Raw genomic sequence first — 10759 nt, 5'->3', positions numbered from 1 at the left:
TTTTTCCCCCTGTCCATTCTCCCCCCCACCACCCCCTTTTCTGGTACCATAAAGGAAGGGCCAGAGAACACAGGCACAGAGAACCTCAAATAAATTTGTTAGTCTCTAAGGTGCCACAAGTACTCCTGTTCTTTTTGTGGATACAGACTAACACGGCTGCTACTCTGAAACCTCCCCAGGTTAAATCCATGTAGGTATTTATAGACTGTAATAAAGCCACCTCTTAACCTTCTCTTTGTTAAAACTAAATCGATGGAGCTCCTTGAGTCTATCACTAGAAGGCAGGTTTTCTAATCCTTTAATCATTCTCGTGGCTCTTCTCTGAACCCTCTCCAATTTATCAACATCTGTCTTGAACTGTGGGAACCAGAACTGGACACAGTATCCCAGCAGCCATCACACCAGTGCCAAATACAGAGGTAAAATAACCTCTCTGCTGTTCCTTGATGCAAGCCCATCTCTAGAATCAAAGATGTTTAGAGTGACTTCGAAGCTGAGCAATCATACACCATGGTGGTGAGTGCAGTATAAAATGCCTAGGCAGAGAGAGAGAGAGAGAGTAGATCTCTTGTATGCTATCCGGGTGCTGTCTTCTGTTCGTTGGGGCATTTGCTTGGCTCCATATGATCCTGATATTGAACCAGAGATCCCGGAAAGGGCCATTTGTGATGCTTTGTTTCAGCCTCTCTCTCTCCCGTCACCTCTACAGGTGAGCATTCAGCACGAATGCAGGTTCACACGTTTGTGACCCTCATTACTAGCCAGGAGCCCAGAGGAGGAGCAGGCTGTGAAATCTGTCACTGCACAAGTTTCATGAGTGGTGCTGAAGGCCACCCAGGAGGGCCACCCTTGCAGTGGCTGCCTTCTCAGGAGGCAAGTGGAGCATGAAGAGCCTAGCTGCATGGAGAAGCTGGGTAGCAAGAGTCTGAACTTGGCAGGGGGGCACAACTGCCTCCCGTTCCTTATGGCTAGCTGGGAAGCATGTCCCAAAACACGGTTCATTTGTTGCATGGGAGCACAGTATGGGACAGGTGGAGAACCCGTCCCCAGAAATACTTCATGAACCCCCCTGCCACCAACCCAGCCTATGGCCATGGGAATGACAGGGATGCTGAGGGTTGCTCCCTAAGCGTATCGTTTGAAGGTACTTCCTTCCTTCCCCCACTTTGTCTGCCTTGTCAGTCTGGGTTACAAAACTCCTTGAGGTGGGGACTGTGTGTACAGTATAGGAGAGGGTTGTTATGCGTCCCTCTTGCACGTGGTGAGAGTTAGTGTGAGCAATGGGGTGAGTGAATAGGGAGGGGTGATCCATGGGATGAGGTGAGTGCATGGAGGGGGTTGGTGGAAGGAGTGGGATGTGGGGGGAGAGGAGGGGTCAGTGCATGGGAGGGGAGCTGGGGGGCAGTGGGACTGGAATGGGGAGGGGTCAGGCCTTGGGGAGGGGGCTGGGGGTGGCAGTGGGAGGGGTCGGGGTATGGGGAGGGACTGTGGGAGCAGGAGGAGGGGGTGGGGCATGGGATGGGAGTTGGGGGGGAGGGAAGGGGGCTGGGAGGAGTGGGATGGAGAAGGGAGGGGTCAGGCCCTGGGGGAGCAGGAGGAGGGGGCGGAGTATGGGGGAGGCGGGGGAGCAGAAGGGGAGGGGCCCTGGGGGAGCAGGAGGAGGGGCGGGGCAGTGGGCGGGGTCAGCAGTCGGCCACGCCTGCGCCCTGCCGCCGCTCCCCGGGCCGTGGTGCCGCGCGCGGGGCGGAAGGGGCGTGGCCCGCCGGCTGGTTCCGGGTCGGGGGGCCGGCGGGCGCGCGGGCAGCCCCAGTCGCCATGTCCGGGAGCTGTCGCCAGGGCCACACGCCGAGCCGGGCCATCCCCGCCAAGCGCCTCAGCCTGCCCGACGGGGCCCCGCTGCCGCCCGGCGACTACAGCACCACGCCGGGGGGCACGGTGTTCGGGACCACGCCGGGCGGTGAGCGGGCCGGGCCGGGCGGGGGGCGGCGGCCAGTGGGGGGGCTGCCGGGGTGTCTCTAGTCGCTGTCCCGGCGGGGCGGCGCCCCGAGGTGCCCTGACACTGCTGCGTCCCCAGGGAAACCCGCGAGCGGCGGGTCCCTGTTCTCGTGCCCGCACGCCCCGTGTTCCCCAGGAGCTGCTGCTCCGCGCGATGGCGAGAAGGGCATTTCTCCTCATTGCAACTGCACCGCCCCCATGGGCAGCCTCTGGGTCATTTGCAGTTAGGGTGACCAGACAGCGAGTGTGAAAAATCGGGACTGTCCCTATAAAATCAGGATATCTGGTCACCCTATTTTCAATGGATGGGGAATAATCTGGCGAACTCCGAAATCTGCGCTAACGCTGCCGTTTCTGAGTTCATATTTATTTATCTAAAAAAGACTGAGAATTCAAAAGACTTACACTGTGCAATAGCCTTCAGCTGTAGTGTTATTTCAGCCTGTAACTACAGTATGTACAACTGCCTCCAAGCACCGCCTGGGTCACTGTACAATTGTTTTGCTGATTTGGCTTTTAAAGGACCTGTCAATTTGAAATCTAGTCAGTTTCAGCAGTAGAATCTGCCAGAGGAGGGGCGCCTATCTTGTGGCCCCAGCCCCGGAGCTGCTGTGGCGGGGAGAGGCACCCCCCCGACAAGTGTGAAAACATTGTCTACACACTTGACTCTGTCTTGATAAATGTGTCTCAGTTTAGGCTAGCCTGAGAGTGTGACTGCACTGGGAAATACCATATGTTGCAAATGAGTTGCAAGTAGTTCCAGCTACTGCAACTCTGAGTCCCTGCCAGTCTGTAGTTTTGCAATCACTTTTCTGTCATTTAAAAAAGGCTTTCTCCCCTGCTGCTGTATGAAAGATCCACATAAACAGCAGAACAGTGAAATTGGCTATATTGCAAGTGCTGTCAAATGCACAATGTAAATAAATGGGAGGATTTTTTTCATTAGTCTTACACGCTAGTGACCTTAAAGTTGCATGTAACAGTAGTGGTTTTAAAAAAAATCAGACAGAAGCCTGAAGCTTAAATTGGTGTGTCTCTTTTTTTTTTTTTTTTTTTAACCCAACAATTGGGCTAGTCTAAGAACATTTGGTCAACGAAACTGAAGGTCTTAGTGTCTTTTGTACTAGGCATCTGTTTTGTTCTCTGAGAGCACAAGCAATAGAAATTCTTAAACCTTAGGTGCCTCTTGCAACAATTGTGCGTATAGGAGCAACTGATTATTTCTCAATATATGTTTGTATGCTGTGATAAGTTACAGTTGTCACTCACACGTTTCATTCCATTGATGGAGGATCATGAATGAGATGTAAAGAGTGTAGTAGAGGCAAAAAAAACCTGAACAAATTCTTAACTGAAAACGCTGTTTTGACTAGAAGAAGTAGTTAAATACTCAGAAAAGGCTGAAAGATAATCAGTCCAGAATTCATAGGACGGATGTTTAAAAAAATAGCTAAGGGATGGGGACATTTTTCAAAATATCTAGTCACTAGTAGCATCCTTTATTTCAAGAATTCTATTTAATTTCTCAGTGATCTGGATAATCCAGATAATTAATATTTTAATGTGTGCCTGTTTTATGGATTGAAAAATGTAGGGTGAGTTAAAAAGCTCCATGTAATAATGCACTTTGGTTCTGCTTGTTATCTGATTAACGTGCATTTTATTGCTGCTGGGTAGTTACCATATGTTTATGTTCTCATGCCTGCTCCCCTGTAATTATTAACAATGGAGTTTTAATCTCACTTTTCCAAGACTAGTGTCAATAGTCTAAAATAAAATTCCTTCAAACCTCACTTTAAATGTACTGATCCGTAGACCAGCTTGAATGAAGAAATTACTAATAGTTCTTAATATACTATAGTCTCACTGATCTTCCTTGTGCTGATCTATAAACCCAATAATTATTATGACAAGACCATTGCACTTCACTGTTCAGTAGCAGAGACAGTTCTCAAGTGCAGTCCTGTGTTACATAAATACTTGTTCCTTTGGAAGGTTTAATTGAAAACCTTTAATAAAATGTTACCCATTCCTTTACAGGTGTACTGTGAAGTATTGTAAACAATGCATCAAGTTGCACTATTCAGAATAAAGGAGCATATTTAATTTGCCACGGAACACCCATGACTAATTTTACAGAGCCAAATGTTCTTCACTTTAATCTCCCAAGTAGTTCCATTGATTTCAGTGGAACTGTGTGCATGTGAGGCAACCAGGATTTAGTGCCAAAATCAGAAATCCCCAGTAACTGGTGCAAATTATCACAATTCAGTTCTGTTGGTGTCAGAGGCCTGGTCTACACCTAAAACTTAGGTTGACCTAGCAGTGACGCTCAGACTGAGGGACATAGTTAAGCCGACCTATGCACTGGTGTAGACACTGCTAGGTTGAAGGAAGAATTCTTCCATCAACCTAGCTACCCCTTTTGAGGGGGTGGATTTACTACAGTGACAGAAAAACCCCTTCTGTCTCTTTAGCAAGTGTCTGCACTCCAGCAACATAGCTGTACTATAGTTCTGTACCGCTTGTAGGACAGACATACCGTAGTCTGGTGCTGAGGAAGTTTGGGAAGGGCATATATGTTCCCTGTGGCTTCTGGAGAGTATTACCCTAAGATTTAAAATTGGTTTGACTATTTATGGTCTGCCTGATTCTGATAAGTTCCAAGCAAACTCAGTACATGTTTTCTTCCTTTACCTTGGGTGAAAATGAATGAATTGGAAAAATCCAGATATGAACCTCAGGGAGTCGTGTTGAGTCATTATGGAATGATACTGGAATGTGATTTCTCAGAGAAAACCATAGGCGAGCTTGACCATTTTGTGTTCCTGAAATAGTCACTTGTCTCATGTCAATACTATTACAGAATGAGTGGGCTTTTAGTTTTTGAATGATTTATTTAAGGCCACTGATTAGGAAACACTTCACAGCTACCAACGTCTGCAGGCTCTGTGGCAATAGGCTAAACTCCATTCTGCAGAAAGAAAGGGCAATAGTTTGCTTTTTCAGTCATTGGACATGTGCAAGTTAGCTCTCCTTTACTACTTGACCCGCAGTTCTGGCTTTAGGATGTCTCCACTGCATAGAGTCTAAGAAAGATGAGCTCTTCCTTGACTAACGTGTCCTGAGGTGACCCTGGGAGAGCTGCAACCCTGAGATGCACCGCCGGTGTCCCTCACGTACACTGTTGGAAGTGGAGTTCCCTTTATCTAACTTGCTGTTTTCGGTGGCATCAGGAAAACACCCTCCAGTCATCCAGAGGACTTAGTGAGTCCCCAGAATGTACTTAGTGAATGGAAGTGTTCCTTCTGGGAGAACATCTGAGCACTTCTTTGGGCCCTCAGGAAAGCCAGGATCCTCCATTGGCAGGAACATGTGGGCAGAGATGTTCACGTTGGGCTGGAGTAATTCCTGGGTCTGTAAAATTCAGCTGCTGAAGTAGGCTTAAAACCCTTGAACTGTGGTTCACTGTGGGTCCAAGCTTAGCCTTGGTGCCACCAAAATGAGCTCAGGATTCAGATGCACCATCTCAGAATTGTTACCTGATCCTTCTGTGCTCCAAGAGCCCCAACAGAACGGGATCACAGAGCAGGGGAAAGGACCCACTACCCTGTGGCAGCACAGGAGGTGAAAAGTTTTCATTTGCAGCAGTCGGGAACAAAAAAATAAATAAAATTAAATCGGAGCTCAGCACCAAGAAGTGAACATGGGAGGAGTGTGGGGGAGAAACAGTCATGACCTTTAAACTTATGGAGCCTGTTCTCTATAATATTCCACTCAGGGCTTGTCCTGGATCCTTGTCTGACCCTCCAAGGCACATGGGTATTGTCCTTCTCTAAGTAAATTCCACATGAGCTAATTGCTTGGGAGCCTTCGCCACCTCAGCTTTAGGCACTCAGTTCCTTGATGTAAACACACATCATGTAGAATGTTATTGTCCGAGGTTGAAAGGAGCAGTGGACAGTGGGTGGTTTTGAGTGTAGCACTCTGATCACTGGCAGAGGGATTTGCCAGTGAGAAGAACGTTTCTACAGTTTTTTATGGGGAGTCTGTAGTGCTCTGGGTTGGGAAGGCTTCTCTGTGCTGTGTATGCTTCCAGCTCGATATACCCACACCTAGGGTGACCAGAAGTCCCATTTTTAAAGGGACAGTCCCGTTTTTTGGGACTTTTTCTTATATAGGTGCCTATTTCCCCCCACCCTCTGTCCCGTTTTGTCACAGCTGCTATCTGGTCACCCTATCCACACCATACCATACAGTTTTTTGGCTGGGGGGGATGCTGGTTACCTTATCCATCTTGACCAGAAGGCAGTTGAGAGAATAAAGTATGCTTGGCCATGCAGCTAGAATGCGGAATGGCCCCTAAAATAAACCAAAGGCAGCAGCTGAAATCATGCATGGCTTTTTAATGAGTTCAGCAGCTGGGGAGCTGCAGCAGGTTGTCACTGTAAGGGCCTGAGCCTGCATTCCTTGTTCACCCGACATTCCCCCAGGAGTCAGTGGGAGCCTGGGGCGCACAGGGAATGTGAGGTTGGGCCCAGGGACCATACAGTTAACTGGTTAGAGCCATTAAACTTTTGAAAACGACAACTGCTGAGCCAGAAACTTGTTAGCACTTTCTAGGATTTAGTAACTTGTGCAACACTTCCAAGAGTTATAGCAGTGTCCTTAAGAAGGAAACTGGTGGGTCAGGAGCCAAATTCTGGAAAAAACCTCTCTTAATTAGGAGTCTGTAGTGCACTAGTCTAAGTTTGCTAGGGTTTCAAGAAGCTTTGTTTATTCCTCCTGTCTCCCACAATCTTTGATCAAAGTATCAGTATGAAGTGTACCAGCTATTACTGGTACACTTCATACTTCTAATAAACTTAGTTTTGATGGGAACATTAACAACAAGGACCAGATGCCCCTCCTCCAACTACAGGGATGTGCTCAGATACTACCTCTTGGATGCCAGTACAAAACCCTCATAGAGAGGAAGACCAACCAGAAGCTTATAGAAGAGAGCAACTTCTGCTATTCAGAACCCCCTGTGCATGGCTGGGGCTCTATTGGAAATGAGGGGCAAACCCATGAATCAGCTGTCCTGGAACAGGGAGTAAAGCTTGCTTTGCAGAAGCTGATGCAGGTTGTTTCACCAAATGGTTCTTATAATAGTGTGAATTGAAACTGAGATTTTTGTAACTGATCAGATTTGCATGTTTCTCCTGGTGGAAGGGGCCTTTATGAACCTTGAGCATCCATCCATCCCCTTGTGTTGACAACTGTTGTAACAAGTCAGAGCAGGGTATACAGGTTATTTAGTTTCATAAGTAATAGCTCAAGGCATGTGCCTCTGCGCGAATGAATGTAAACCAGGAATGTGCAGTTCTTGCAAGCCTGTTATGAAATGTACTCCTAATACCTAGTATGCTAACTGCAGTTCTAGGAACCCTGTCCTTATTTTGTAAGTCTTCCAGCTACCAAAGGCTATAACTGCAGGCTAGGGTTGTTTCTTTACCCAAATCCTGATTAACTGCACTTGTACTGAAGCATAGATCTGAATTGGAGACATTGCTAGTTTAATTCTACTTCTTTGATCTGTAGAAACTAGTCACAATTATTTTCAATTTTGAAAAGGTTCCAATGTCTTGGAAAATCATTAGCATAATTTCCTCGAAATTTAATATCTAGTTACATGACTTTACAGCCATGCTATGGAATATACGAGTGTGCCTAGCATTCCAGGAGAGATGTTCTCTGATTTCTTCTTGTCCACATGCATACTGTCAGCTGAGAACATGGGGGAAGAGAGGGAGGGAGGGGATTCCTTTGTCCTGTTTGGTTGGATGGGGGTAATGTATTAAATGTCCAATCCTGAAATGAGATGTTGCAGCCCTCTCCTTGGCATGCTCTTTTGAATTCTTTCTATATTATGGATGTTGTATCTTTGGAGGGATCTTTTGACTCTGGTTTGATATTTTTCCAACATCAGATGCCTTGGTAGGGGAATGGGCAGCTCAGCCTACTCAGTGTTCCTTTTAAATCCCTGCCCTCACTTAACTCTGCCCTCACCGCAAGGTTTGCTTTCTGCCCTTTAATAAAGATGTAATTTTATTCTTCTCTAACAAACCAGCAACAATAGGCTGGGGTCCCATTCACCACTAAAATAAACAGCAAATAAACTGGGAGTCATTCATTGATTTTAGTTATGTGATCCTAACAAATGTAAACTAAGTTTTCTGAGCTGGACAGCCAGCCCAGACCACATAAAGGCAATACCTCCATGCAGAAAACTCTGCTGTAATAACACTAAAAATCTGACTTTAAAAAGAGAGGCAATTTCCACTACAAATTTCCTGATCTATCTGCTTAAACGTGTGATCTTTCAGAATTGTAGGTAATCTCAGAAAAGTGTGTGAAATTTATATACTGCCACCATAAGGGAGATGGGATGAGACTAACAGAAGCAGTTTAAATCTTAATTTAACTGATTTTTTCCTAGTTTTGCAGGAGCCTAAATATTATTTTCATGTAGACTTTGTAACTAGGTGTTCACTGGGATGCAGTGTGTCCTAGTAGGTTGAGCACTGTATTCTGTTCCCAGCTCTGCTACTGGCCTCTTTGTGGCTCAGTTTTATGTAAGTTAGGGCTATTGATATTTGCTTTCCTTGTAAAGCACTTTGAGATATGCTAAAAGCTGACAGTATTTCACATTTTTTTCCTCTAGGTACAAGAATTATTTATGACCGGAAGTTTTTGATGGAATGCCGCAATTCCCCAGTTGCCAAAACCTCACCTTGTGACCTTCCAGACATTCCAGGTGTTACCAGTCCAAACGTGGAGGAGTTGAAGATTGAAAACAACCATGTCCACAATTACGAGGAGAAGGTGGGCGTAGGTGAGTGGCACCCCCTGGCAAAGCCTGAAAATAACTTGCATGCTTCATCTTTTTTCCTTGGAAAATACACAAGAGCACACCCGGGCTGAAGCCAGAATATTGTTATAACAGCTAGGGAGGAATTGATGCTGTGTGTGGATTGTGGATTCAGGCTAAATCAAGATATCTCTGGGGTTAGACTTTTGCTACTGTGCTTCTTCCTTACACCAGAATGGTATGGGGATCAAAGGGGAATTGAGTTTGTGGCCCGTACAGTCCTTGATCTCTCTGCAGAGATGTCTAGTCTCAAGGACCAATTACTGTAAATTGCACTGTCAGTTTTGTGATGTGGGCATGTGTCCACTGAAAACTAAGTAGGTTGAGTTTCCTAACTTAGCTCACACAGACCACTGAGCAAGATTTGGCTGGTAACTTTTGGTCACTGTCTCACTCCCTGGCTTCAACTATCAAAATTGATCAGCCTACAAGTCAAAATAAGATTTGTTCCTCTTTTGGCTCAGTTTGGTACCTGAAAAGTTTCTTCTGCATCCCTGGCAATAAGGAGTGTAACAGAGCTGACCATTTATGTAGCTTGCAGTGTTGTAGCTGTGTTGGTCCCAGGATGTTAGATTCAGGGTAGGTGAGGTGATATCTTTTATGGGTCAGCTGAGTAGTAGGGTCCTGGCTTACACTGGCGTCCTATCAACAGCAGCAGCTACAATAGCAATCATACATGCAACAGTAATTGCATCATGCTGTGCTGACTAAAAATTACATTTGCCTCTTGTTGCAAACAGAAACCCACATTCGTGGTCAAACATGTCATAGGGAAAAGGTAAAAAATACTTCTGTTGCTGTGGATTTTTTTGAGTAGTGTTCCAAATGATGGGCAGATTTCTATTCTCAGATCCCCCCCAGATGCATCATATCTCTGAGGCTCTGCGCGCTCTGCATTGGCAGAGTGCCTGCTGGCAGAGTAGATGTTCTTTGTATAGAAGGAGAGCAGAACATCACCAAAGAGGAATGGTTTTCCCCCCAACACCAGAGCAAGCCGCCATCTCTCACAACAGTTCTCCAGGAAAACTCAATTCCTGTACATAGCAGGCTGAGAGTTTCCCCAATCTTCACTGCCACATCCAAACTTCTATGCTTTTGTGAGGCTGCTGGTCTCTGAGCGTCACATCCATGTAGTGTTTGATATTTAACATAGGACTTCATCAAGTACTCACCTGCATTTTTGTCGTTTCTTTTCAACAGGTGAGGAAGCTCAATTTGACATGGACATCTAAAGTATGTGCCCTGAGAGTGTTTATCCGGTGAAGAATGGGACCTCAGCGTGAGGGCTCCCACCAGCCAGGCTTTTAGAATAGCCGTGCTTTTCTGAGTGACTTGCTCTTTCCTACGAAGGGCAGTCCATTCGCTTTGACTGAGAGCAGAACACATCCTGTTACGTGAGGACTGGAAGTATCAACTGATTCATATGGGTGTAAATCCATGAGTATGGCCCCTGCTGGCGATGGGCAACAGTGAGAGGAGGAAAGCTCTCTCTGATTTTTTGTTTCATGTTTCTATGCCTTTGTTAATTGGTGTATATCAGTACTGTAAAGGTGACTGAAATGTAATATCAGGGGAGAAATAAAATCATTTGGGGTCTCCAGGTTTGGGGATTAATGCAGTAATGTGGGTATTTGGTCTTTGCTGATTAGAGCAAGCAAACTGCTGCCTATTACTGTGCCGGAAAGGTATATTAGGGCAATCCCACAAACTAGATTGAGGCCAGAGTCTTTCATACAAGGGCCTGGGCATAAGTGCTCCAAAAAAAGACACTGGGCAGCACCCACTGATGTGCCTTAGAGTGCAGGTGGTGGAGTCCCCCCTTGGTATGCTGGAGGATGGGCCTGGCTGGGG

At 46.3% G+C, this 10759-nt stretch overlaps 1 protein-coding gene across 1 annotated transcript; it reads left to right on the top strand.

Moving 5' to 3' along the window:
• The first annotated feature begins 1815 nt into the window (after window positions 1-1815).
• EIF4EBP1 (eukaryotic translation initiation factor 4E binding protein 1) lies at window positions 1816-10526 on the top strand. Its single transcript, XM_065398583.1, has 3 exons — window positions 1816-1957; window positions 8702-8872; window positions 10109-10526. The coding sequence occupies exons 1-3, from the start codon at window positions 1816-1818 to the stop codon at window positions 10138-10140; spliced, it is 345 nt and encodes a 114-aa protein (XP_065254655.1). The 3' UTR covers window positions 10141-10526.
• The last annotated feature ends 233 nt before the right edge of the window (window positions 10527-10759 follow it).

The sequence above is a fragment of the Emys orbicularis genome, chromosome 2 (assembly GCF_028017835.1).
Source record: "Emys orbicularis isolate rEmyOrb1 chromosome 2, rEmyOrb1.hap1, whole genome shotgun sequence".
NCBI lineage: Eukaryota > Metazoa > Chordata > Testudines > Emydidae > Emys > Emys orbicularis.
Note: the sequence above shows the minus strand (reverse complement) of the source record. Positions and strands in the feature narration are given on the sequence as shown.